The sequence below is a fragment of the Lepisosteus oculatus genome, chromosome 3 (assembly GCF_040954835.1).
Source record: "Lepisosteus oculatus isolate fLepOcu1 chromosome 3, fLepOcu1.hap2, whole genome shotgun sequence".
Lineage (NCBI taxonomy): Eukaryota > Metazoa > Chordata > Actinopteri > Semionotiformes > Lepisosteidae > Lepisosteus > Lepisosteus oculatus.
The window spans coordinates 57,531,926-57,559,309 of NC_090698.1; the positions used below are offsets into that span (position 1 = coordinate 57,531,926).

The 27,384-nt window shown below is 38.6% G+C and overlaps 2 protein-coding genes across 6 annotated transcripts in view; both read right to left on the reverse strand.

Annotated features, from left to right (window-relative positions):
- The window catches only part of aopep (aminopeptidase O (putative)), a 107,243-nt gene extending 102,646 nt beyond the window's left edge, over nucleotides 1-4,597 (reverse strand). For 3 of the 4 annotated variants that reach the window (XM_015367564.2, XM_015367558.2, XM_015367553.2), the window contains exons 1-2: nucleotides 4,192-4,597; nucleotides 1,514-2,363 (exon numbers count right to left, since the gene is read on the reverse strand). In XM_015367564.2, coding sequence (XP_015223050.2) covers nucleotides 1,514-2,325 — 812 coding nt within the window. In that variant the 5' untranslated portion in view covers nucleotides 2,326-2,363; nucleotides 4,192-4,597. Of the gene's footprint in view, nucleotides 1-1,513; nucleotides 2,364-4,191 lie in introns of those variants that run through there. The other variant, XM_015367579.2, reaches the window with a different exon arrangement.
- A 1,662-nt stretch (nucleotides 4,598-6,259) lies between these two features.
- The window catches only part of dock8 (dedicator of cytokinesis 8), an 83,308-nt gene continuing 62,183 nt past the window's right edge, over nucleotides 6,260-27,384 (reverse strand). For both annotated transcript variants that reach the window (XM_006626867.3, XM_015367848.2), the window contains 21 exons: nucleotides 26,655-26,794; nucleotides 24,945-25,111; nucleotides 24,320-24,462; nucleotides 23,706-23,888; nucleotides 22,619-22,754; nucleotides 22,087-22,174; nucleotides 21,246-21,342; nucleotides 20,776-20,910; nucleotides 19,552-19,704; nucleotides 17,619-17,777; nucleotides 16,819-16,919; nucleotides 15,844-16,036; nucleotides 15,355-15,498; nucleotides 14,548-14,679; nucleotides 13,828-13,962; nucleotides 13,548-13,637; nucleotides 12,932-13,168; nucleotides 12,182-12,325; nucleotides 10,889-10,995; nucleotides 10,156-10,326; nucleotides 6,260-8,049 (listed from right to left, as the gene is read on the reverse strand). In XM_006626867.3, coding sequence (XP_006626930.2) covers nucleotides 7,998-8,049; nucleotides 10,156-10,326; nucleotides 10,889-10,995; nucleotides 12,182-12,325; nucleotides 12,932-13,168; nucleotides 13,548-13,637; nucleotides 13,828-13,962; nucleotides 14,548-14,679; nucleotides 15,355-15,498; nucleotides 15,844-16,036; nucleotides 16,819-16,919; nucleotides 17,619-17,777; nucleotides 19,552-19,704; nucleotides 20,776-20,910; nucleotides 21,246-21,342; nucleotides 22,087-22,174; nucleotides 22,619-22,754; nucleotides 23,706-23,888; nucleotides 24,320-24,462; nucleotides 24,945-25,111; nucleotides 26,655-26,794 — 2,907 coding nt within the window. In that variant the 3' untranslated portion in view covers nucleotides 6,260-7,997. The remainder of the gene's footprint in view (nucleotides 8,050-10,155; nucleotides 10,327-10,888; nucleotides 10,996-12,181; nucleotides 12,326-12,931; nucleotides 13,169-13,547; nucleotides 13,638-13,827; nucleotides 13,963-14,547; nucleotides 14,680-15,354; nucleotides 15,499-15,843; nucleotides 16,037-16,818; nucleotides 16,920-17,618; nucleotides 17,778-19,551; nucleotides 19,705-20,775; nucleotides 20,911-21,245; nucleotides 21,343-22,086; nucleotides 22,175-22,618; nucleotides 22,755-23,705; nucleotides 23,889-24,319; nucleotides 24,463-24,944; nucleotides 25,112-26,654; nucleotides 26,795-27,384) is intronic.

A 27,384-nucleotide genomic window follows, 5' to 3' on the forward strand; every position in this document is an offset into this window, starting at 1 on the left:
TCTATAAGGAGTAATAGGAATTTTCATATCATATTTCTAAAACTTAAGAAGTCTTTGTTATTTTTTTGGGCCAGACACATTAAGGGTTCCTGTTTGTGCTCCACAGTAACCATGACAAAGAAATAACAAATTTCTAACAGTGGACGGATGGAGATAACTAAAAGTACATTCCAGAGGTCCAGTTCTTATGAGCCAGATTTTCCATATAGCCTAAACTGATCTGGAATACTGCTTTACGTGTTTTTTGTTTCCACAATATTTTACATCCAATGTTATAAACTGTAAACTTAATTCAACATAAAATAGCTAAGAATTTTTATTTTTCCAGTATTAATTTTTAAACCCTGAAATGACAAAGTTTTTAGCTATAAACCCTTAATTTTAAAGCTAAAAACACAATGTTTCACAATTTATGCATATTTTCACCACTAAATGTTAACAGTTTTATGGGGTCCTAGTAATACTGTATATAAGGGAGTCTGAACAGGTTTGGAGCTTTTTTCACTTGGTTCATAAACAGTTATCCAAGTCAACCAACATCCGATGTGTCTCTGTGAAAAAGTTAACACCCCCTTAGATTCAATAACATTGCACTCCCTTTGCGGCAACTTTAACTGCAACCAAGCACAAATAAAGCATACTGATTTGGGAAATATTACAGATACAATTTGATCGAAGGGCTTAAAGTCACAAGACACTGCACCAGCTTTACAGAATTTTGAATTAAAAGGATAACCCCCATCCCACAAAACCCCAAGAGTTTCCTACGTGTTTAGACTGCTCTTTTTGGAGAACCCTGCATACAGTTCTTACCGTTAAAAGGGGAACTGCAGTCCCAATTTCTGAGATCTGCAATTAAATCTGTTACAAAATAAATTGACGCGTTCACAAAATGTTATCATTTCCTTATTAAGCTCAAAATCACGAGCTCGGAAGAGTACGACATGGTCACCGTGTTTTCACAAACTGCTGGTTTCGCCACAGGCGAGAACGAGAGTTTTCGAGAATTGCGACAAGATGCGGCCCTTCCTGCTCACTAGTCACCATGATGACTATTGTAATGCGATGAACGAGTGAATAAGTACAGATTGTGCAGCAGACATTTTACCGCAGAAAAGTTCCAAAGTGATCTGCATGCAGAGCAAACAAGTAGCATTTGTCGGCAAAACCATCTCAAAGTCTAGCTCAATACTTCTATTGGATCAATAGAGGTGTATTCACAAGCCTGCTTGTTTACAATGCAATAGGGCCCCTTCACCTCACTGGAAGTTTTGGTGCCTCATTCTGAAGACGGAATGCAGACAGCAATATGGCGCAGCACTTACCTGGAAATTTAGTTTAATTTGCAATGTAAATTGGAGGTTTTACACGTTACGGTGTACATTTTATGTTCAGAGTGTTCAAAGCACTCATCAATGCTGATTCTTCCTAACCCCGAAATATAAAAATAGCGTTGCAGTTCCTCTTTAAGCCCTGAGAGGCTGTCTAACAGAGCGCTGCCAAAGACACCCACCTGTTACTTTGGTCTGTGGTCCACCTCACTGAGCTGCCCTCGGGCCTGGTTTCGTACCAGATCCTCAAGACATGAGGGAAGTCACGCGGGGACTTAATTCCTTTCTTCGCGACTTGTAGGCTCCACGGATCCGTTTCGAAAATTAGATCCCCGCAGCCCGGCGCTCGGCTGCACTGTAAGTACAAGTCATGCTGCTTCTCCCAGGACTCCGCCGGGAGGGTGACAAGTTGGCGAACACCGCAACTCGAGGGGCAGCCCGCCACTCTGTTGGAACGGCCAGCTGTCTCACACCCTTTCCCCAGCTCCTCGATACCTCGCAAAGAGGCCACGTCGACCTCTTCGACCTTTAACACCGACAGATCACAGCAGTCCAGCACCAGAACGAAATCCGCGCTCTCACCGTCCCCCAAGTCACTGGGGTCCTGCTTTGAACTGGAAATCTCACACGGCGGTTGCAAATCACCATGGCAACCAGGCGCTTCAGAGGCCTCCCTCCTGACACCTCCACACACACCTGCATCATTAGTGTCAGATGGAGCTGAATAAGCACTCCCACCCTTCAAAGGGAAATGTGACATCTCAGGTGTTTCCACTTTGAATGGCGAAAGCCTTTGGGGATGAGGCTCTGTTGCCACAGTGTTACATAATTTATCACCATCTTTTCCAGTTTCAAAGAAAAGGACAATGTTGCCACTGATGACCTTTCTTTCAAAGTGCACAGCCAAATCTAGCACATAGTGCCTCACTAGCATGTGACTGGTGTTGGCTCTGAGAGGCAAGTCATCCTTACTGGGATCCAGGTTCAGCTCCATTTAACACAGTGCTTTAGACGACGAGTGTCGAGGGAGACCTGTAAAATACAGTACATCTTTATCATAAGTTATTTTCCCTGTAAGTGCATATATATTCAATTATCCCTAGTGGTTTTGTTGACACAATACATTTGTCAGACATAACAGCCACTGACTGATGTGAGGTATTTCCTCATAGTAATATGATTTACTCAGTTGCTAAGTCAATATTTCCAAATTCCTGTTGTTGTACTTTTTTTGAACACATAAATAGCATCAGAATTTGTTCATTTACTGGTAAATATTTCCGATATATTTAATAACATTTATCAACACATCACAAGCACATCAGAAACATTACAAACAAGGTAACAAATAACACTTAACATGCTATTTGGAATTGTGTAGTAATAAAATATTTTTTTTAATCAATGATACTGGTGCCTTCACCAAACTAACTCAAGTAAGACAAGATTTGCAAGCGGATTTGACACGTTGCAGCATTGTTATTCCTGTTATGTACTTCTAGCAATTGTAAAAGTATTACGTTTTTTATTTTTATGATCATTTAAAAAAAAAGATCCTTTCAAAAACGGAGCCTTATTCAAAACTAGACATCAATTTGGAAAACCGTGTGAGAGTGACTGCAGGATTTCAAAGGGAAGGTTTTGGAGCTGCGCTTTGCCTGAATAGCGATGTTGGCAGCGCAGCTAGAGCCCTTAACGCCTGAAACCCTTTGAGGATCGAGAAACAGACTACAACCGAATGGCATCAATGAGCGCTGACAGAAGAAGGAAATACACCTGAGAACGAAATCCAGCCATCCCGTGTCTTAGGCGTACACTCACTTTAATCACAGACTCTTTTTAATACTAGCAATGAAAATGGAAATCCCTCGTGGTTAAATCTTTTAACCAGGTACAGCGATTGCTTCTTTGTATCCAAGAAAAGTCACTGCCTGTGTAATACCCAAGGGCAGAACTTTTTCTTCATTTTCTTTCAGCCTTAAATCTGAAGGCAACTGACATTTTCAAATTTTAAAGGCGAACAGCTGCACGCCAAAATGAAAAATACCTTAGGGTACGTGTGAACTATTAATTTCAATCAGGAAAACTTATCTCGACTGCTCAGTTATTTCACATAAAAAATAACGTGTCATTACTTAACATTTTTTTTTAAACTGGGTTTGGCTGGTATTGGAGTTCCTCAAGTTAACTCTTAATTCGCGATTACTGTGGATTTGGAAAAGTACAAAAACATATTGTAACGCATATGGCCGACAATGCAGGTTGTGCGAACGCTACAATATACAAGATCCACAGAACCTTTTCTGAAGAAACGTAATCTAAATTTCGTAAATGACATATCAACATGAATTTATTTTGTATATTCTCCTACAGAAAATACAAATTTTATTTCAAATTATTTCACTATAACCTTCAATCAGGGAGAAGTTTAGGCAACATCTAAAACAGGTTTCGAATAAAAACAAAACAAAAATAAAGTGAGAAAAACTCTTGTATTCCAATATTACCAATTTCTATAAAAAAGACTATTCTTTTTTTTCATGTGCGTTCTTTTTTAATGTACGATTTAAGGCAGGCTTTAAACTGAAATTACTAATTAGCATAAGTATTTGCTGTTATCATGTACAGATAGGCATTACATTATACTTTTTTCGGATAAAATATGCATAAACGGAATTATTTTCAAATACAAAATTGCATCTTTTACCAATTTACATTAAAATATACACATGCAATTGTCGTCTCTAAAAAATCAAATCCAATATGTTCCTCTGACTAATTTTTGAGACTGCACAAAAAAACAAAAACATTAAACACAAATGAGTTTCTTGTGAGAAACGCTCAACGAACCCGAACAAACCTGTAAGTGTAATGAATTCCTCATTATACCAGCCATGGCGCATACTGGTGTCGTCATCAATATGAACCAGGAAGTTAATTGATGAGGTTTCGAATGAAGCTTTTTACATGTTTTGTATTTTGATATTGATGTCACGAAGTGTATCAGAGACATTTTAATAGATTTATCCGACATGATAAAAAGTAAATAAAAACTCCACTGCGTAAACTAGTCTTTTCACGTATATTACAGTTAACATCTTCAGTATCTGTGCTGCACATTACTTAAGAAAATACGGTTGCAGGTTTCATTGACCATTCTATTTATCACTAGTATCTTGTAAACTAATGATCCCCTACCTAATTGCGATTCTACGATACCACTATTAAACGAACTAACTTAATAAAAAAACGTTTGTCAGGCAGCCTTAAATACGGTAGTACACTGTTAATTTCGTGTTTTAAATTGTTCCTAAAACAAGCCGCAAGAAGGCAGTCGTGGTGAAAAAAAAATATTGGTTTATTACTGACTGCCTTGTTTTCAGGTAGGGGAATTGAATAACGATGACCGAGGTCATCTGAAGGACTGGAACATGAATCGGCACTAATTAAACTGGCTACAGGATAATTATTTCCAAGTAGTAACGTTTTTTCAAACTCTGTCCTAAAAATGCAGTCATTATTTAAAACTATCATTTTCAGTTTTGTATTGAATAGCTGTGATAACATGGCAAATAATAGACTAATACACAAAATTATCCTGACCCCAAGACTGTTTTGAGCTCTCTCCAGGTAATCAGGCTGGCAAGATGGACTCACAGAATCCAGTCACTTTGAGATACAACGGATTTTTCGCATTTTCTTTAAATAGAACTGGACGCATTAATCCATTGGCAATATTGACGTGGGTCCTTAATTTCCACGAAGGAATGTTAAAGTATTGCTGAAATTATAGTGTGCGTACTGATATTCTGCATTTTCATTAATCCCTCTTTGCTGTAGACTAGAAGCGATAGTGAACTGCTGTACGCAGGTCTACTCAGTGGTAGAGCCATTTTAATAGATAAAATTATGCTTTGGAAAAAATAGATTTATATCTTGGTGAGAGACCTCCTGGGAAAAGCTAAGGTCGCTGTTGGAAGAGGTGTTAGTGGGGTCAGCAGGGGGCGTTCACCCTGCAGCCTGTGTGGGTCCTAATGCCCCAGTATAGTGACGGGGACACTATACTGTAAAAAGGCACTGTCCTTCAGAGAAGCAAAAACAGAGGTTCTGACTCTTTGTGGTCATTAAAAATCCCAGGGTGTTTCTCGAAAAGAGTAGGGTGTTACCCCGGCATCCTGGCTAAATTTCCCAAATGCCCTTACCAATCATGGCCTCCTAATAATCCCCATCTATGAATTGGTTTCATCACTCTGTTCTCCTCCATCTCCTCCATCCAGGTGGGGCTGCACATTGGTGGTGGTGGAGAGGAGTCCCCATTACCTGTAAAGTGCTTTGAGTGGAGCGTCCAGGAAAGTGTAAGGAATTATTATTATTAGATGCAGAAAAGGTCAAGGTGGAGAAGGAAGTGGGACTGTCCAGCACAAGGACATATTGTTGGACAATATGTGTTCAATATGTTTAATACTGTGAATGCTACAATATGTGTAAATCAAGTTGGTGTACTATTCCAAGAATTTAACACGTTGCAATATTCATATAGTATTCAGGTAATCTAAGCAGCAGTAAATTATATTGTATGTAGGTAGAATTGGAAGAAACATCATCCATGTTGCTAAATATCATAATTGCTTTTGTGCCTCCTCCTGTCCTGTGTGAGAGTATGAAGTATTGTAAGCAAAAAACAAAATTGTTTTTCTATTGACCTCATATGCCAAAACTGGAACTAAAGAGATGAAAAAGTTCTTGACTAGGTTAACACAGGAGTTTATTTACACACTGCCCTGTCCAGAAAGTAACAACAGCAATAACATGTATATAGATCAACACAAGTCATGTTACCCAACATTTGTACTGTAAATTGTGTAATAGTGCTGTATTCTAACAGGAATTTATGATGAGACAATGTTACATTAAAAATAAAGACAGGCTCCATTTTTGTACCAATATTTATTAAGTGTATTAAACTCTTACAGTTGTGAAATGTATTTATGTTTTTGAAGTTACTTCTCAACACAACACTCAATAGGTCCCATGTAAAAAAACAACAACAAAAAACTCAATAAAACAGATTCCGGTGCTTACAGGTACTTACAAAAAACCTCAGATATGGAATTACAAAAAGCAGCATGTTGTGTAATGTAACAGATTATTTGACAACATGAAATGTCCTTGTTGAGTTTTTGAGTCAAAATAAATAGAAAACTAAATGACTTGATTCTAAATCATGTAACTAATTTTCCCCAATAGGGTGTTGTATTTGAAGAATGTATTCTGCTGTAAACTGAACAACAAATACCACTTCCATTTATCTTAACATGTGAATAACACATTGATTCTGAAAACTTATAAGCCATTCCAGAAATGGAATGCATGCTCCAAATATGCTTGAGAACCTCCAGCACACCTTTATCAACTGGTATCCCCGCTTTTGACAACTGGGCAGCTGTTTTACTCCTTTCATAAAGCCTGACTAATGATCCATATAAACATATTCATATGAACAACATTCAGCTAAAACTGAACACAATCTTGAAAGCCTGTTTTGTCCAGACTTACATTTGACAGGTTAGAAGTGAGATTAATTATTTCGTCCCTTTAGACCCTTGTGGTTACTATTATTTAACTGATCAAAGGATCTCAAACACATATCATTAATATACAACTTTTTCATATTTTCTGTCTTTGACCATTTATGGTAGATTGGATATTATTTACTCTCCTTGTTTTAGAAAGAGCTCATTCTCCCATTTTGAAAACCTGTAATATGTAGGCAACTTGATTTTACGTACTGTACGTCTGGAAAATTTCTGAGCAAGGAGAAGTCCATGGTTACTTCCGGATAAGTCTGGCTGTGCCATTTTTCTTTTTTGTCCGTGCATTTTATCTGAATAGTCAATACATGCATGCTTCTTTCAAAATAAATACTTTTCAGTTACAAATTTGTACAGCTAACCATATGTAAAATAAATGGCCTTAGTACCTTGTTTATTGGAAACTATATTTTTCATATACAACAGCCACCAGGTTGAGGTAGCCTCTGCTAATTCTCTATCATTAAAAATTAGGACCCTTTAGTATATTACACTGGAGAGAATTTCTAAAGCTGCATATTATGTAGATTTTATATCATTAAACCTCTTCTACCTGTCATGTTATATAATTTCCATTTGATAAAATGAGAGCATATTTACATGCAACGAAAGGAAATACAGTAATATAGTGCTGTTATTACTCAGTGCTCTTTTCAGTCTTGACCTGCACAGACTTTTCATATAAACCCTTTAATCTTATAAGTGAAACCAGGTTTTAAAAGGAAAAACACTATAGAGTTTTGAAACATGGTAATTAAAGGCCAGGGAACTATTGTATAAACCGCACTTAACCTTTATCAAAAGCTGCTTCACACCAAGACTGTTCTGGTGCAATTCATAGGCAATTCATTTAAGCTACTAGGTTTTCTATTAAATTAAAGTGTATGGGAAAAGCTTGTAATAGGCTTAACGTTTCATCAAAATTAATCCCAATGTCCAACTTCTAACGCTCCTTGCGTGCAGTCTCTCCTCAGCAATTTTCAACAAATAAGGGATCAAATTATTCTTCTGTCCCACCATGTCTTTCAATTAAGAATGGTCTTCTCGGTGCACACTTGAGAAACAGCTCATCCTCTCATGAATTTTCATCAGCGGTTCTTCGAAAACTGTGTCTTTTAAAAGATTCCCTTTATAAAAAAGACCAAAAGACAGAGGAAAGGTGAAATTTAAATACAGTATTATATTTGTCTTGAGTATGAGATTCTCTGATCTGTCTGTCTTTTTAAAAAGCAGTGAGAATTAGTTCAGTTGAAAATCAGGAATGCAGCAGATTCACTAGGTCACTTTTGTAGACAAATGTACTGTACTTATAGAACAAGCATTTCTTAAAAACAGGCACCATAGGCTGCGCCTGGCAGTTCATTCCCTTCTTCCACATATGGCTGAAATATGCAGTCTATTTGTGGTAGACCTGGAGTGCACTTTGACTGCAGCTACACAAGTGTAGCAGTTCCTTACTCCACTTACTCTACGCAAAGGGAGAAATGTAACTTTTAGTGTTACATCATCATCTTTGCATAATAAACCCATTCATTGATTTGTTTTTCTAAGCCAGGTCTTGAGATCACAGAGCTCTGTTGGGGGAATAGATACATTTTCAGCACAGCAAGAGAATGTATATAATGAGAATCAAAAGAAACGTGTTACTTCTGATTACCACTCCCAAAGAAAGCAACACATCTTTTTCTAGCAGGTGCACTGGCACTTGACATTTCGACAGGTAAACTCATTATGACGAGTAGCATTTGTCATCCACAGGAGGTCTGCTGTGAAAGTTACAAGCTAGTAGCATGTGACCACAGCTGGAAGCAATACAAATTGTAAACCTATGACTCGTGCTTTGCGCCATGTTGTAAATGCTGTCTTGTGGGAATCTGTCCTATTCTTTTCATAGAGCCTGGACAAGCATGAGCCTGTTCACTAGCAGCGTCCTCCACTGTGACCTAACTGTCACATTCCCATCTCTCAGGAAAGTCATCATTACACAAGCAGCATGAGACGGCACGTTGTGCTGCTGAAATACTTGCCCATCGTGAATCCACAGGAGGAGCAGCGAGCAAGGGCCCATGATTTGATTAATGTACTGTAGCGCCCAGCAGTCAGTTTGCCATGCTGGAATGCTATTTGCTTAATTAACGCATGAGTCACACCTGTGTGGAAGAACTTGCTTTCAATATCCAGCATTTACCCAGGTGTTCCCATTTTTCTCTCCACTACTGACAGTATATCATTAATTAATTGATCATGAATTATTCATTTATCATTCTATGATGCTAATAATATTTAATCAATATCTTAAATCTGTAGACTTTATTTCTAAAAACCTGCCTTCATAAAATTACAAGTTTCTTTTGAGGCTCCGTATACTGTACCTTTCTAAGAACACTTTCAAAACTAAGAGAATGTGATGGAGGATTCACAACTATTTGAAGCTAATAAAACATATACCCTTTCCAGGCCTTTTAATTCCTCTACACCGTAGCAAAACAACAAAAACAAGGCATTAGACTGAAAGTTGTTGGTGATTTCATACACACATTATTTTATTTTTCCTATTAAATATGTGTATTGTAAGCTGCCTGCTAACTTACCACATATTACAACATTTGTCATATTTGTAATAAAAAATAATTCTTAACCAATTTAAATCCATCTTTCAGATTATACCACTGGGCCATGAGCTGTAAATCCTCCATCACATTCTCTTAGTTTTGAAATGTACTTTTTTAAATACCAGTGATTATAATCTATTTATAATCATTGAAGTCGGAATCCACAATTAGTTTCTACCTTTGGAATTATTTATGGTGGCCCATTATTTTTAATAGTTTCCCAGTTTCTATTTGCTAAAATGTGTCTTTAAGTCTTGGCTCAAAGCAAAGAGCCATGCTCCCTTGGCTGGTCATTTGACCGAAGCTCAAACTCAAGGCTTCTGCGAATGGGTCAGTATTCTAACTCTCCCATGAGCATAATGGAATTCCACTGCACAGCATATCACAGGGGGATGTCAGCAGTATTGCTACTTTCAATATACATTTTGAAGTAATTTCTCAGTTAGCTTTTGTAATGATAATGTTTTCATAATGCACTTGTATAATAGACATGCTTTTTACAGGATATAATCTGTGTTTTCACAAATGCTTGTACGAATCAAAAGTTTTTATTGTATTCATTAATATTTTAAGCTTCAAGGTTGTACAGTTAAAAAAAAGGATTTACAGTATGTGGATTACCTGTTTTCTATTCGAGGCTTGATTAGAGGTTTATAAAGTTCTGGGATTTTTCTCTCAATCATTGGCCTCAGGTTTTCTTTAAGTTTATTGTAGTTCTTCCGGAGTTCATGTTGATATTCCTTCTGATCAGATGTAATAAGATGTCTGTTCTTTTCCACAGCCTCTCCACACCTGCAGGAAATGTATCAGTAAGGGAAGGGACGGTTGACATTAGTTAATACATAGAATCATTTTAATTCCTGTTCAGATATCATTATATTTCACACATACTGTAACTATGACCCATAAATTAAGTTTTTTCTTGCAATGCCAATGTAGTCTTTTCAATTACAAAGATATAGAAAACTACAATTAATAAACGAGAGCTAAGTACATTATGATTCATTACTAGAAAATATGTTAACCTAACAAATTTAGTTTTGTACTCTTTTCAGTGGTTGTGAATTGACATTTATATGCATTATGGAAAAACTTTCAGCACTAGTATTTAGCTAACCTGGAAGAGATTAGTTAAGTAAATACTGCAGGAGAGAGTAGTGCATATCTTACACATAATAAATGAATGAATGATACTGGGATGCTAATACTTATGTGTATTTATATTTATATTAAAAAATCACAATAGTGCAGAAGCCAGTAATACTCTTGGGCAATCAAAGCAGTCAAATGAGACAAAACACCTCAAACAATTTGAATGTGGAACAAAATATGACCATATTTCCTCCTAACGTACCGCATAATGAACTCTTTAAAGCACAGTCTCAGTTTGTTGTGGTGCCTGAAAAGCTTGGGGTCTGCTGGGATTTCATTCAAGAACACCTGGGCTACCTCTAGGGGACCCTGAAAAAGGCAAAAACATGTTTATTCTATTGCATAGCGGATAAAAAAACCCAGCTGAATCACAGGTTTGTATAAACATTTCTTTATGATCTGCAAAAATAGAAATATATTTCACATCAGAGAATTTACAGTAAAATAAAGAATAATGCCAATCACAGTGCAGTTAACAATACAGTTACTCAATGTCTGAGTTATTTATATTATTTTAAGTAATTTATTGTTATTAGTCCTGTCTACAAAAACATTTGGTAAGGTATTGAACAGTTATTTTGTATTATTCAGTTAAACTTTATGTTTATGCCACAATGTAAAAGTTCGACAAAGATTAACTAGAACTGGCCTAAATTTGCAAATGTATTTTTGAGTCTAAAGTCATATATTGTTGTAATGTTAAGTTCAAAGAGCACAGCAAGACTTTTCCTTTTGACTACTTTCTGTACCACAAATTACTATAAAATCTGCAATGTGTATTCAAGGATAAAATAATGTATTTTTCTTTGTAATACTGACATTGCTGTACCTTATATCTAAAATGTTAACAAAAGAGTTATATTTTTGTATATATGAAAAGAATGATTGTCAAAATTTGTAGTCTAGTCTAATTTATAGTCTATTAAAATTTTTGTTCCTCTTATAGATGTTTCCAACAGTCCACATTATTTTTGTCCCTCACATTATCATAGTTCTAAAATACATAACTTCTACTGCTACTTCTCAACCCAAGCCACCAAAAATTAACAGACGACAACAAAGTTTTTAGAGTTGCAAGAAATCTGTTGGTTGGCAGTTCAAAACCATGAAGTAGAGGCTTCCAGGGGCTGTCAATATCTTCTGTCTATGCTAGAGGATCAGCACCAGAGGAAGCATGAAGGAAAATGCTGACTGACTCATGGACATTGGAGTTTGAATATAGGATAAGAGTTTGAGTTTGAGTTTTGACAGACGGTTTGGATTGATGTCGATAAGCTGCCTGCTTGCATTATAGACAGATTAAGAGTTTAAAGGAAAACATTTACATAGAGCTGAAAGAGAAGCTAGGGTTTTGTGTTTTGGGGGGGTTTAATTGTACTGTAAATTACCTTTTTTTGCCTTACGTCTCTCTTTGCTGCTGTTGCCGGAATTCTGCATGTTAAAATATACCTGCTACCACACTGTGCAGCAGATAATACTGCTCCTAGGAACACACCTGATTGACTGTTGCCCCCACAGACCCTTGCAAAACCATTTGAAGCATCTTGGCATCTGGTTGCTCTCGGTGAGTGGCGACGGCCAGCTCCAGGGTTTTCTTCTGCATGTCCTCAATGGCCACTTCAATGGGTGTGAGATCAAACTGGAGCCAAAGGAATATATGGTTAGACCATTGTATGACAGATGTTACTGATGGAAGCTTTAGCTTTTTATTGATCGAAACTTGAATGGTTAAACTGAATGATATGATGGGTAAATAAATGTCAGCAAAAACTGCAAGAAAATCAAAAATTACAATTCTGATTCGATATGTATTCGCCCCCTGACCCACCACCTGGTGGAAGCACCCTTAAGAAGTACTTACAGCTGCAAGTATTCTCCTGCAGGTTTCTACCACCTTTGCACACCAGAACATTAGAATTCTCCTCCCTTCTTCTGTGCAAATTTTCTTAAGATCTGTCATTTTCATTGGGGTTGGTTGATGGACAGTAATTTTCAAGTCTTGCCAGTTTTTCTCTTGGATTCAAGTCAGGACTTTAACCGGGATACTTACTATGAAAGACACTGTAAAATTGCTAACACCAGTCTCTATGCATGTGAATTTAACATGCATTGTGCTTTAAATGTCAATCAGCATTTTTCAAAGATTAGCCTATAGTCCCCTAGGCCACTGCTAGACTATTTTTGTTAGACTGTTAGACTTTCAGTGTCTATGTGCGATGACACCAAGATAGCAGCCATACTGTACCTCTTCCTTCTGAATGACATTAATCCTGGTCTTGACATAAGGGAAGGCATGCATAGTGGTCAGGATAGTCTTTCTCTTGTACTGCTCATTGAGCTCTCCTCTGGGGCGGCCACTCTTTGTGAAGGGGGTGGTGTACATGAAGCGTCTCAAATTGAAGTTCTTTTCAAAATTGGTCAACCTGTCTTTCATTTCATACTCATCAAAGTATGGCTCCACAAAGGTGATCTGAATGTAAGCCTACAAGAACAGAGAAAATGCAGACCTTTTTCAAATAAGTCACAGCAACAACTTAAGTAACACGAAAAAATAAAATAAAATGAGAATGTTTTAAGTTATATTGTTTAACAAGATGAACGTTAAAGCAACACTGATTGAAAACTGGTGAAAATTCTTATTACATCACATCTCTTTTTGGCAACAACTAACATATTGATATCATGCTCAAATGTTTTATTTTGCATTTTGCGTTCCAGATGTACAGTCAGGGTGGCTGCTGATAGAATAACAGTAAACTGAGGCCTCAAACAAACCTAAATCTCATTACTTCAGACAACAATAATAAAAGCAGGATCAACTTTCTACATCACAGACTCCTTAAAAGTAAATGGAGACGCACCTTTTTAGGATTTAGCTTGGCTTTGTCAACTGGGGCTGAATCTTTTATTACCTCCATAGCGTCCTGTCCAAAGCACTGACTGTAAAAGTTCTGAAACAATGTGACAAATTGGAAAAAAAGGCAAAATATTTTAAACTACACCATAAGACAGTTGCACCAATTGACTGTTTTATGCTAAAAATACAAAGTGGTAGTTTTCCTTCTTCTCTTTCAAATGGCTGGCATTTCAGCATAAGCTAATTGAATTAAGCGCATTCAAATGATTTTGATTTCTGTTTACCTCTAATCTGTGGGATATTTCTGGAAGCTTGGTGATATCAGGTTCCTTGTAAATAAATTCACGCTCATCCAAGTCTCCAAACTTCATTCCATAGAAACCCACGCGGAAATATGTCCCAAACATTCTTTTGTGACCCTTTTAAAACAAGGTTTAAGAACTTGAACAACAAAGAACAGGCACATTTTGTTTATTATTGGCCCCAGATTAAGAAAATGCAGTTTAGTTTTGTTCATATGGCATAGAGCAGTTGGCTTTTCCCCCTTAAAAAACGTCTGAAGCTAATCTGGTCCTTTTTTCCGTCAAATTCCTGAAAGCCAGCCCGGAATTTTGTCTTAACATGCTGTATATGGAAATGGTGTAACTTTCACTCAAAACTAGTACATACTTGGATATTTTTCAATGCTTTTTTATATTTCCTTTTGAAAGCAGTTTTTTTTCTTTGTAATTAACTCATGGTGGTTATTTATTTAAGCAGTTTTTACTCCCATTGCCCCTTTTTAATGAGCCCTCCCAGAAGCCATTACATTCAGGACGTACAGTATTTTTCTCCATAAGTTAAAGCCATTTGTAAACCAAGTGTGTCAACACATACAGTATGACCCCCAGTACAGATCAGTGAATGTTCTAATGTTAATACAGTATATCAATGGAAATATATTTAACGAAATATGATTTGCCTTATGGAGAGATACAAAACACTGTAAGATGAGAAATGGGTACCTTCTGGATGATATTCTCAAAGGCTTTCTGCAGCTTGTCGTGAGTGGAAGACAGTTTCCTGAAGTCCCTGTGAGCCTCCAGAATAGGAATGACGATTTTGTAAACTTCATTTACGGTTTCATACAATCCACCCTATAACAGAAAGAGAGGAAGGTGCCTTTAAAATAATTAAAATTGTGATCTGGTAAAGCATTGCTTATGCCTACTGCTTATGATCTGGGAAAGCATCGATCTTCATTTAGTGCTAGCACCCCTTAATGACACAAATACAAATTTCATTCAGCCAGGTCCATCAAATCAATGTCATTCTTCCATAACTGCAACATCCCATGATTTGTGGATTGTGCTACAGTACATATTTTATTATGATCATAGGTCATTGGTAACCACATCTCAGGGAGCTACAATCCAGCAGGTCTTAAATCGCCACTTTGTAAAGACCTAGAACACATTAGCTTTGATACATTTAGTAAGTTAACTGATCAAATTAAACAAGGAATGGCCTCCTATGGTCCCCGAGAACTAAAGGCTGTTGGTATTTTCAAGGGATATCCAAACTCCAGAGCAAATCACCTGCTTAAGTGGTCAAAACAACTGTTCCAAGTGAAGAGAAATGGATGAGTTAAGGAATAATCCAAATGAAAACCAGCTGGACTGGATGATACCCCAGTCTTAGGGTATCATCTCACCTTGGCAGACAACACTATTATTTTAACACAAGTGCAGCTTCTCATTAGCACTAACGGCCAGCCCTAACCCGCTCAGCCTTCTGGGTCTAAACGCCAGTGCCAGCCAGCCCTCACTCACAGTGCTGAACAGCTCAGCGGCCTGCTCCAGAAGGCCCACCAGGCCGTTCTCAGTGAAGTACCGGCCAGTGCAAATCCCATCCTCATCCGGAGACAGGATGTCATCCGACACCGCTGATTCCTCTAGGACGTTGGAAGAGATATTCTGCAATGTAAACACAATGAAAGACTGTCAGATTGTTCAGTTTTTATTAATCGATTAATGTTTGATCTAAAGAATGCGAGGCACACATTCAGGATTACATTCTGATGAACATTATCTGGCAGGTCTTAAAACCCTGCACAGCTTTTTTTTTTGATTCAGAACAACTCCACCACCTGGTAAATGGTACAAATTTACTCAGTATGAGGCGATTACATTTTTAAAATTAATACAGTCATCGTTGGGGATGAAACTCATAAATTAGATACATAAAACAGAAGCAGGCTGGAGCGTAGTTCAATGACTCAGGTGTGAACGGAGGGGAACAGTCTTGCAGATCTTGGATACCTGAAAGCTGACGCTGCCCACAGGCAGGTATTTGTGGTCCTCCAGCATACTCAGATATTCAGCCACCAGGGCAGCAGCGTGCACCAGGCACATGGCAGCCTCTGTGGAGCACTTTCTCTTGCAGTGCTTCTCCGCCATGTTCTGCAACCAGGTCAGACGCAGGTCAGGGGATGTCTGGTAGCCCTTTGCTATTCTGATGGCAGACAGAACGAAAAAGCGGTGAGTACCAGGAGGAACGAGTTCCCCCTCTGAATCATCAGTCAGAGGTGTCATGATTCATATTTTCACCTAGTGTCTGGATGTGATAGAACGCCTGATTTGATGTTCTGAAAAGACCTTGCATGTAAAAGAAAATATTTAACGAGCTGTAGGATTTAGGTTGGAAGAGACTACTACTGTACATATTTTATTCAAGACCAGAGCAAAAAGATACTGGAGAGGTCAAGCTGTAATTCCATTTTCAAAGTTGATATAACCAGTACTATCTTAAAATTCCAAATACAGTAAACTTTAAAATCTGGGATTTGAGAATGAGAGTCTGGATATGTCACTACACTAAACTTCAGGTGAAGTACCCTCGCCTTGTATTTCAGGGTCTGACACACTGTGTGAACAAGGGGACTTTGCCTCTTTTCTCAGAGACATTAATTGCACTACACAGCAGTAAGCAAGTCGAACATTTAATCTATACATATTCTTTGGAACATTTTTTCTTGCTTTAAAATGACTAAGCTGGTAAGAAGGTCAAGTAGGTAGCTGCATCAGCATGCGCAAGCTGCAAAGGAACAAGTAAAGGTTTATTTTATGCTGAAAGGAAAAGAAAAGAAACAATATTTAGGGTGTGGAGCTTTCTTCAGGTGCAGGGTAAGCATGGAGTAAATCTTTACTTGTTCCTAAGCTAGTAAGACCTACCTTACCTTTTTTGAGACCTACTGTATAGGCACAGTATAACTAAATAGGGAACAGAGATGTTACCTGTACATGAGATCCATCAGCATCTCTGGGTCTTCCTGGAACTCTCTCATTTTCACCGTGTCAGACAGGATGCTGTTCAGGTTTCGTAGCAACTCATCAACCTGGATACGAAATTCATTTCAAGGCTCATTTTTACACTTTGTTCAATTCTGCTTTTGTCTCTCTGAATAGTTGAAAACCAAGTCTTGCCTTAAACCATCATCCAAAGTACCAAAGTAGAGTTTCCTGATGAAAAACGAAACCATGCTAGCCATTTTACCAATATTCTCAGTTCAGTAATGTCACGTAGTGGTGTATGAATATTCAGTATTATTACACAATGTGGTGCTTTGAGAGACTCTTTCCAGCACTGGACAGAAATTTGTATATACAGTACGTTTGTATCACTTATTATGTGATTAGTATATCTGGACTTTTAATATATTGAATTGAATTTGCCTCATCATTATCAAGGAACAAAGAAGAGCTACAGTAAGAAATACTGAAGTATTTTCAACTTTTAAATTAGGTTACAATGTGTGCTCTTTGCAAAGTACAGCAGAAAACCCCTTCCCATACTACATATAGCTCTGCTTAAACTATTGTGACATTATCAGACTGTATCACAGTCAAACCACCACAATGTTATTTTTGCTGTCTTACGTTATGATTTCTGGTTTTCTTTTTTTTCTCATTCACCGTTGTCAAAATGCTTTTCCCATTAACACAATACTATAACAGCCATCAAAGTGAAGTTTTTTATAGCATAAAGTTTTAGTTGGAAGGTTTTTATTTTGGATGCTAGGAAAAAAAGGATGTACCTGGCAAGGTAATTGTGTTGACTGCATCTCTGTGTCCTCCTCAGCGTATGCCAAGATAGTTCGTAAAGATCTTCTCAGGTACTCTTCATGGAAATCTGAAGATTTACCCACTAGCGAGGCCAGAGACATGGTGACCTGCATCTTCACACGGGAGAAATTCTAAAAATACAAACAAACTATCAATATGCAGGAAAGCCTCTTTGGGACTTCAGACCATTTGTTTTTAAAAAAAAGATTTGCCTCCACTACAGGAACCCTCTAAAAATGCTAATCAGGTACAGTATGATCCCAAAGATTCCAAATATATCAGTGTTTCCCTGAAGCAACGTTTAAAAGGATGACAAGGAAATGGAAATCAAAATAGTAGCAGAACAATGTGATTCTAAAAAAATTAAAACTCAAGTGCTTAATGCCTCACAGCACTAGGGTTCACCTTTGGATCTGTGTGTGTGTTCTCCCTGTTTGTTCCAGGTGCTCCAGTTTCCTCTCACAGTCGAAAACCATATTGGCAGCTTAATTGGCTTCTGGCAACATTGTCTCTGGTGCGAGTGTGTGCGTGTCTGTGTTTGTGCCTGTGTGTCTGCCCTGCGGTGGACTGGCGTCTCGTCCAGGGTGTACCCTGCCCTGAATCCATTGCTTGCTGAGAAACTGTAGACTCCGGGTCCTGTACTTCAATATCATGTGACATTCAATGGGCTGCATTTTGTTACTTCAATCATTTTAGTGTCCCTTTAATCAAAACAACACAAAATATTTGTGCAATGCATGCACAGTTGGCAGAAAGATTATTTTTTCTATTTATTACACAATACAAAATGCATACTGTATGGTGACTGAAGATTGTCTACCGTTAGTCAATTCACTTATGTACCTAGCCTAACTTTGCTAGGTACACCATGAAATCTGTACTAAAGTTTCTGCCTTTTGTCAAGTTGACCAGCATCATCTTCATGTTCTACAGTTTCAGTAGCTTTCTCCTGAACACCCAAGTAAGGAGCCTTATTAGTGATGTCAGTGCTGAAACCAGACTTGCCACACACTCGGCTTTACTTTCAGTGTATTGGATTTTTCAAATCTGTTCATACACATAATTATAGAACCTAAAAATAACTCTCACCAGGTAACATCACAGGAGATTACAGATTTAAAAATCAATGGTGCACCTCAGTAATTTTTTATTTGATAATAATATTGTCCTATTTACCGGTAATACCATTTTTAATGGGCAAATGCATTCATAGCTTTTCTGAGATTAATAATATTTTACAAGGTTTACAAAAATATATCATGGCAGACATCAGTCAATACAACAGTACTGTGCTATTGGCTCTCTGCTGTGATGGTTCTTTTTTATGGTTCTATTGATTCTGGGGAATCGAAACACGTCGACAAAACTAAAGTAATCCATCTTGTTTATCACCAGCAAAAAAGCAAAAGTATTCCTTACTAACATGGTCTTAATTGATAATAAGTGTTTTGTATGTAATATATCGATCATTTACATGAAAGCCTCATTCTAAAATCATTAATACTATAGCTTTATAACACTGTATATCATCAGGGGTGCATCAATCCAGCTTAAAAAAGCTACCACCTGTAGGATTAAAGCAATACAGCTGATGTTATATATTGTGTGCTTTTTATCTTCAGCACAAAGGTAGACCAGGAATGACAAGATTACCTTACATTTGATACCCATGTTTTCTATGCAAAAAAAACACAAAAATGTGTTTTGATCCTGGTTATACATGAGAAATTACGCTTGTCAATACTTCACAGTACGATCTGCGATTACAAGATACCATGCACACATGAAAACAAGGTGTTTCTGTTAATACTGCGGCGAAAAGCTCCCATTTTTCCTGCAGTGTGAAATTCAGCAAAGCAGATTGGGTAAAAGCGAAAGGGGTGGGGTGGAAGGAGTTTGCCTTACGCTGGCCGAGCTGTAGCTGTATCTCATGATGAGGTAGAGGGTGGCGCAGGCCTGGCTGCGGTTGCCATCGATGCAGCTGCTGCAGTGCTGAAGGACTTTCTGGCACAGGTCGGCGCACTGCTCTGCCTCTTCCTCGAAGAGCAGGTCTCCAAACTGCAGTGCACAGTACAAACCCACAGGCCTTAGGCCAGCGCCCGGAGGATACAAGACACTGCGAGCCATCGGAATGGCTGGAGGGGGAACTTAATGATACCTTCAAACCACTGAAAGATGCACTGAAGAGGTCAGACACCGGCCTGTGGGCCAGTTCATCAGTCTAAAAGAGAGGCTGTTCATGACTTACTTATCTGGTCATTATTATTACTACTACCGATTAAACACGCCACAGGACATGGATGAAGAAGACAACTTTCAAGTTTCGGGATGAAGAAAAGCACTCACAATTGTGCTCAGTAAAAGACTTCCTAAAGTTACGGCCCATTTTTCAGCATTTGTTTTGAATTTATATATTGGATTGTAAGGTAAAGAATGTTATTGCCACCATCAAGGAAAAAAAAAATCATGAGTTGTCTAGTAAATACGAGACACTTGACAGAAATTGACCATGTCCACCAAGCTGCAGAATGTGTATGGACTTATTTTTCAGTGGTGTCTATTCGTAACACAATTTTAACCATGAGGACACTCACCCATATCCTTAAACAAGAACAAGGGTGCTGTGCAATCTCTTCCACCGCTTAAACTGAAAGTCAACTAATGGTAATCTAGGTATTGTAGGACAATTGTGCTATAGAGTCATGATCACATAAAGTACATGACAATATACGATCTTGTAATTACGACATAATCGCATAACTAAAAGATCATTTGCATTCTCGTAATAACAAGATAATTTTCTCGCAATTACGAGATAACTCGTTAATATTTTCTTTTCCTTGATGGCAGCAAAGCAATGCACTTCTGTAGCGCGAAAACACAAATGTAGAAAATAAGTAAGCAAAACCATTAAAAACTACAGAAAATATCAGAAGTAAGACTGCAGCATTTCTGATTCTGAGACACGAGTTGCAGTGCTATGCTCATTTAGGATTGACAGACACTGTGTATTCATGACTACTGGGGATATGCTCCCAGTAAAAGTGATTCTGCTATATTTCTCAGGTCGTTTCGGGTGGAAGCAGGCCACAGAGCTGTATCTGGGAGCCGGAGCCTACGACGCAGTACCTTCACAATGAGGGCTCTAAGTGTGCTGAAGCAGTGTGCCAGGTAGGATGTGCTCTGGTTACAGCTGAGGGAGTGGAGCAGGACTCTCAGGACCCCTCCAAGCACACTGTCTTTGACATCAGACAGAGAGATTCCCTGTGGAAACACAAACGTAGGCCCACTCCAAGCAAAGATGGCACAAACTCCCACAGGGGAAGGATCACTTGGCTTGGAAAACCTACATTTCTAATTTTTTAACAAATAAAGTTATTAACATTACACTGATTTCTTTAAAAAGTATTTTTAATTATATAAAACAACTTGCATTAGGTATGAACTGCGCTGATATGTACATATTTACAGTACTTGGGTAAGTAAGTTTGAACTGGACCAATAGAGTTAAACATACAGAGAAAAACACTGAATGGCGAACAACAGGATGATTCACAGAGCAGCAGGAACAGTTTTGTCTTAAAGACTAGTGCACTTACCTGGATGAGGGTTTCTAGCAAGTCAAGAATGACTAGGTTAGTCTCTGTGGCCAGGTTACCACTGATAATGGCCTCTTGGTCAAGCTCTGCCTTAGTTCTGAATAAAATGAGAAGAGGTTACCTCCCCATTTTTAAACACTCATTTATAATTGGCTATATACACTTATATGAACAGATTTTCTATTTGAGTGTAATATATAGTACTATTTTGACACATGTCCGATGAGAAGAACAGATAAAAAAACTAAATACTGAACAACAGAATGCAGATTTCTAAACTTAGTACCAATACATCCAACAATTTACCCAAATCCTTAATTACTGAAATGTTCTTTTTAAAAAATAATTATTACGGGGAGCAAGGTAAAAACAAGAAACTGTTGTTTAATATATATGTATAGAAAGCTTATTATTTTGTATGCAAAGGACAGTAATTTGGCCCTTCTAGCTCATTTGGTTACTGATATCAAATTGATCCAAGGATCTCTTCCGCTGTTTCTTGTAGGAAGCCAGGGTATCAGTTCCAACCACACGGATGGTTAGCTTGTTCCTCGCTCAAACAACCTTCTGCGTAAAGGTATGCCACATTTTGTAAGCCTTAAATGCACTTGTCCTTAGGAGATGTTAATTTCAAACTTCATAACCCCCTGTTTTACATATACTGTACATATATTGTATGTACATGTATAATAATATCATATACAGTAAAACACATTACTGTATGTACTTATTATATTGTGACAATAATGAGAAAATAAAAAACTTGGAAGTTTTGGTGAAATCATAATTACACTAACATAACCCAAGTGGAGCTGCAGAGGGATCAGTAATGAACACATACTTGTCCTGTCTCTCATTGGTCTGCCGCCACTGGGTCAGATCTTTCCTCCACCTCAAGTTCTCGTTTTGTCCCAGCGTCCTGTCATTGCCTGTGTGAAAATACAGATATTTATAATACTGTTCTAATATTACTGTGGTAAAGGAACACGAAATGAAGAGGAACAGATGTAGAGGTGTGTTGGGACTTACAGCTCGGTAAATTCTTACCTAGAGGTGTAAATGTGTTTAATTTGAGCCGATTAGTTTTCAGAAACGGTTTTCTGAGAATTGCAAGCAAGTGAGCGCATTTAGGGTGCGTTCACCCTAAATTCTCGCTTTACTCTCTGAAAAAATTGCTGTCTGATCCTGGTCTCTGTGCCGACGGTGAAATAATGCCTTCCGTTGCCCCCAAACGGTTTGGAAAACTTCAAAAGGAATTTCTTTGAAGTTTCTTTTTCCCTCGTGCTTTTCACGGACAATAAAAGCCAAGATCTCTATTCCTATCAAAGGAGGCAGGAGTGGAATCTCTTAGCTAGGTGTGCAGCTGGCCTTACCTAGGACCCCGCGACTACGTTTCATCATCTCTCCTCGGGCCCCCATGCCTCCCAGCAGAGCCTCCTCCAGCCGGGCCTTGGCTTGCTGGGATTTCTGCAGTGCCTGGGTGCTCACTTTGTCGGAGCTCTGCTTCCCCTGGACAAAACACACCGAAACACACTGCATTAATGCATGTTGCAAAAGACAGACTTTATGGCAAGAGTTCTTCACATGCATAGTCTTCGAGCCTGAGAAGAAAAGTCAGTCTTGGTCTTTATCTTTGCAGGGCTGAGAGCCATGATCGTTTTATTTACGCAATGGCAGTGTTAAGAACAGTCAATCGAATGAGGGGGGCAAAGTATCTATTATCTGTATTGCCTAAAACGTGAGAACGATTACAAACAAGAGGAGGACATTCGATACAGCTAGCTCATTTGGGTTGGTTTTTTTGGCAACTAACTGGTCCAAGGATATCGTCTGGCCATTTCTTGAAGGAAGCCTCTTCAACAACATGGCTGGGCCAATTTGTTTCAAAACACTCCCAAAACACTCGTGTGAAACACTAGCTCCTATTCTCAGCACTCCCATATAACTTCCACTTTTGTCCAATTCTGTAGTCTTCTCTGTTCAAGCCTGGCAGCTTATGACATTCCTTTGAGCCCAGGAATGTCTCATTAATATGCTCATTCATGACCACTCCTGAACTTAAATGTTATCTGACAGTTATTTGATCAGTCCTGAATTTAGTCTAATTCTCTTTTAATTTGTTTTGCAGTTAATATGTTTTGACAGTTAGCTATACTGTACCAGAACATGGATAATTTATATTAATTAGGAAGAACAGCGTTCCTCTTACAGATCCCTGTGGTACTCCATTAATTACATTTAACTGTACTTTCCATTAAACAGTTCTTCATTAAAGTATGTGCCCTACCTTGAATGCCTGCAATTTGAGAATCATAGCTCTTGAGAATTTTGTGACCTAACTGAATTGTCTGTTCAAATTAATATTTACAGGTTTTAGTTATTTAATCCATCTCTTAGAGGTGCATAAATAATTTTCACATTTGCAATAGAACCATTTGCTTATAAAGGAAAAATCTTTACCCTGTACTCAAAGCAGGAAACGCATATATAGAGTAGTTCCAAAAGCCGGTTCAGTTGGGAAGAGGGCAGGTCCATAGCCCATTTCTGAATGAGGTTTTGATCAGCATTTTTCATGATCCACAAGAAACAGATGAGCAGATTTCGACTGGTTTCAACTGTCAATGTGCCACATGGTTTGCCAGACTGGAAAAAGAGAAACATTCCTAGTGACAAACCACAGATATTCCATGCTTTCACTCTATTGATCTGTATGGCTGTTTACCTGTGCCTAATTATCTGACTATCTGACAAGTTGCTTCATTTTCAAATTCTATCCTGCTGTAATTGTGAACTAGAGGCTCTCTTCACAGAGCTTACTGAAGATATTCCCACCTTGTCTGAAGATTAACCAATATTTGCAACAAACGCAATCCCTTCAAAGCAGAATTAAAACGTACCAGGCTGTAAACATCAATAAAGCATATAAATAAAATGAAAGGACTGTCCAATTGCATTCAATTAGTTTTACTACATAGAAATAATTTAAATAAAAAGTTGTTACTGTATATACAAAGAAATTCAGTACTATGCAGACATTTTCATTAATGTTTATTAGGTGTAATTTTTGCTCATACCACAGATGAAATGGTGCTTCTTGCAAGAGTACTGAAAGGATTCCCTGCTATTGCCATAGCAACAGATTGACTGATGGGGGTCACAGCTTCATTCTCCTCTTCTGGGGTTCCTGACTTTCCTTTCCCTCCCCGAGACTCAGCAACTGCAAGAACATTGATCCAGAAAGCAGGAACATTTTTTCTCAAATGAGAAGATTGTAAAAGAAACATAAGAAAATTACATTTCCCAACATTGCATTCACTGTATATTTTTACTCCAGCTCAAACGTACAGGGCAATGCCAGAACAACTTCAACAAAAATTCCAGGATCAGATAAAGAGACTGGAAACCCAGGAGCCAGAGCAGGAGTATGGTATTGTTCAGCCCAGTCCTGCAACAGTGCCTCTTGGCTGGAAATTCTGCCTTTAAACCAACTACTAGCAGTCGCCAGGGAAATAGGCAGGCAAGGACTTCAAAGATCAGAAGCCGTTACACAAAATTAATAAGCCACACAACGGAGCAAGCGAAATCCAGTTTCTGTTTTCATATCATTGGGCTCTGCTGCTGGTTGTTCATTTCAGGTAGAGATCTCTCTCAACGCCCACTCAGTGATCCCCAGAGGAGTAAATCCCGCCCTGGACTGACCTGTGAAGTCTAAATGGTTGAGGGACTCGAGGACGATGCTGACGAGAGGCAGGTAAAGAGCCGCTATTTTGGACCTCACTTCAGGGCGGCTGCACCGGGGGTCCAGGTCGTGTGAGCACAGCAGGCTGTGGGTGGCATTGATCGCCTTCCGCTGAACTTTGCCCATTCTAGGAGAGCAAGGAGACAAGACCGTATGGGTGCGCAGAATCAGCCGAGCGTCTTTATGGGCACAGGTAAAGGCTTATTCCACGCTGAAAGGCGAAGAAAAGAGACACAGCGTTTCGGCTGGGGAGCCTCCTTCAGGTGTGAGGGAGAGAGAGAAAGTAGTGGATAAAGGAGCCGCAGGAGAATGAAAGACAGAGTAGGCAGGAATGGGTGGGGAGCAGTGGTGAAAAGCACGAAAAGCAGCTGAGAATGAGTGTATAAGCTCAGGGAGAACAGGAGGATGTCATACCCTACAATTTCATATACAAGGAATATTTTTGATCGGAACAAACGTCAAATAAAATACTTGTAATGTGTATTTGAAATACTGTGTGCAGACAAAGACAGGCCTCCTATTCATAACGAATTTCTCTGTAAACTCATGGAAATAATAAGCAAATTTAGGGGGGCAACAATCCAACACAGAGCTTGATACTGATCTGCTGGTAATCATATACTAATGTATGTATATTAATTCATGTTGCATTTGGAAAAATAAGGGACATGGAATATATTGTCATGTGTTGTCAATGATAGACCTGATGATAAATAACATGTAGAGACCTTGAGATGTGACTTATGCTAAGTGTTGCATTGTTCAATTCAATCAGTGATGAGGTGGAAGTGTGATGATGTCTACAGAAATTTCCTTCAATCATAAAAACCCCTCTGGGTGCAGATTAAGAGCAACACTAATCGCTCACCAATACCCTGACTAAATCCTTGGGCAAACAGATTTTTCATTCCTGCAAGCCAAGCCTTACGTGTTCATTTTCCAGCACGACAATGCGAAACACTGCTAGGATTACAATGGCATGACTTTCATGAAAGGCCATGCCATGGTCAACCTGAGGACAATAGAATGTCTGAGGGATCAATTTGCCAATCCCATCAAGAGGAGACAACTGCTAGCTGATGCAGCTGCACAGGAGTGCTGTAATGTACACAGCAATGTAACCTAAGGCTGATTAGGGCTGTGCATTAACGCTACCAGGATTAATGTTCAGGAAGCTCATGGCCATAACTAATCCTGAAACATTTTCACTTTCAGAGCTTGTCTCCTTTCATGCTGGGCATTTATCATGATTAATTGACTGGTATATTCTGTGATTTTAATATGTATGTTTCAAATAAATCTATTAGTCATGAGTATTGCATTTCATTTGTGCATCAGTATATTTGCTGTGGTGAGCTTTGCACTTTGGTTATCTTCCTACTTTGTGCATCCGTGCAGAGTGTGTCCTGTGTGCTATAAGAGATAGCAGTGTGGTTTCATTCTTTTTTTTGCAACATGCTCTTTCTTTACCATTACTTTTCTTGTTCTTCCACAGAACATGTTCTCATCAAAAACAAGCTGTCCTGCACAGAGATGTTGGCTTTCAGAGAAGAAGCAGAGACATTGCCTAGAATGTTTTCATGTGCTCATCAGAAATGTTAGTCAGTAGTGTCTAGTCCCGGCAGGACCACCATCAGTACCGTGCTTGGGCAGAAATGAGTTTCACTCACGCCTCGGTCTCCATGTCCACTGCTGCGCTGAGCTCAGTGAGGAGCAGTCCCGTCAAGTAGTGCTGCTGTTTATAGTCTTGAGAAAGGTCAAACATGCTGGCAATCTTTTGGTCTTGGAAGCTGGAGCAAGAGCTCGAGTTCTGGCCAGTGAAGAGACTCAGTTAGCAAGGAGAATGATTCACAATGAACAACACTGTCAACATCATAGGTGTTTATACAGATAGCAAGAGTAGTGATTCCCAGACCTGCTCCTGGGGGACTGCTGTCATGTCTGGTTTATGTTCTAGCTGGGATTTTAAATACACACTAACTGATGTCAGTTTAAAATTGCTTTCATTGCCAAAACAATGACTGGGGTTTAGAATTGCTATCAACTCTGGACCAATATCTGAAGTTCAGAAATCGCTGAACTTCATGCAGTTGCGGTGTGATACCGGACACGGTCCCAACTAGACCTCAGGAGAAAAGGAAATAAAAAGTCACTGTGGGAGTGTTTGATGTATTATCTTCCCCACCTGCCTTTCTTTGTCTCAAACGGATTTCCTATTAAGAGCTGCGCAGTCAGAATTTAGGAAACAAACTCATAAGAGCCAGTTGAGGAAAGACTGCTTAAAGATCCGAATTTGTCGGCAAAATAAGTACTTGGTATAGCTAAAAACAAAGCACTGAGTGCCAAAACAGCCATATAAGCAATCCGTTTGAATCAAGACATCGATTACACAGGAGATTA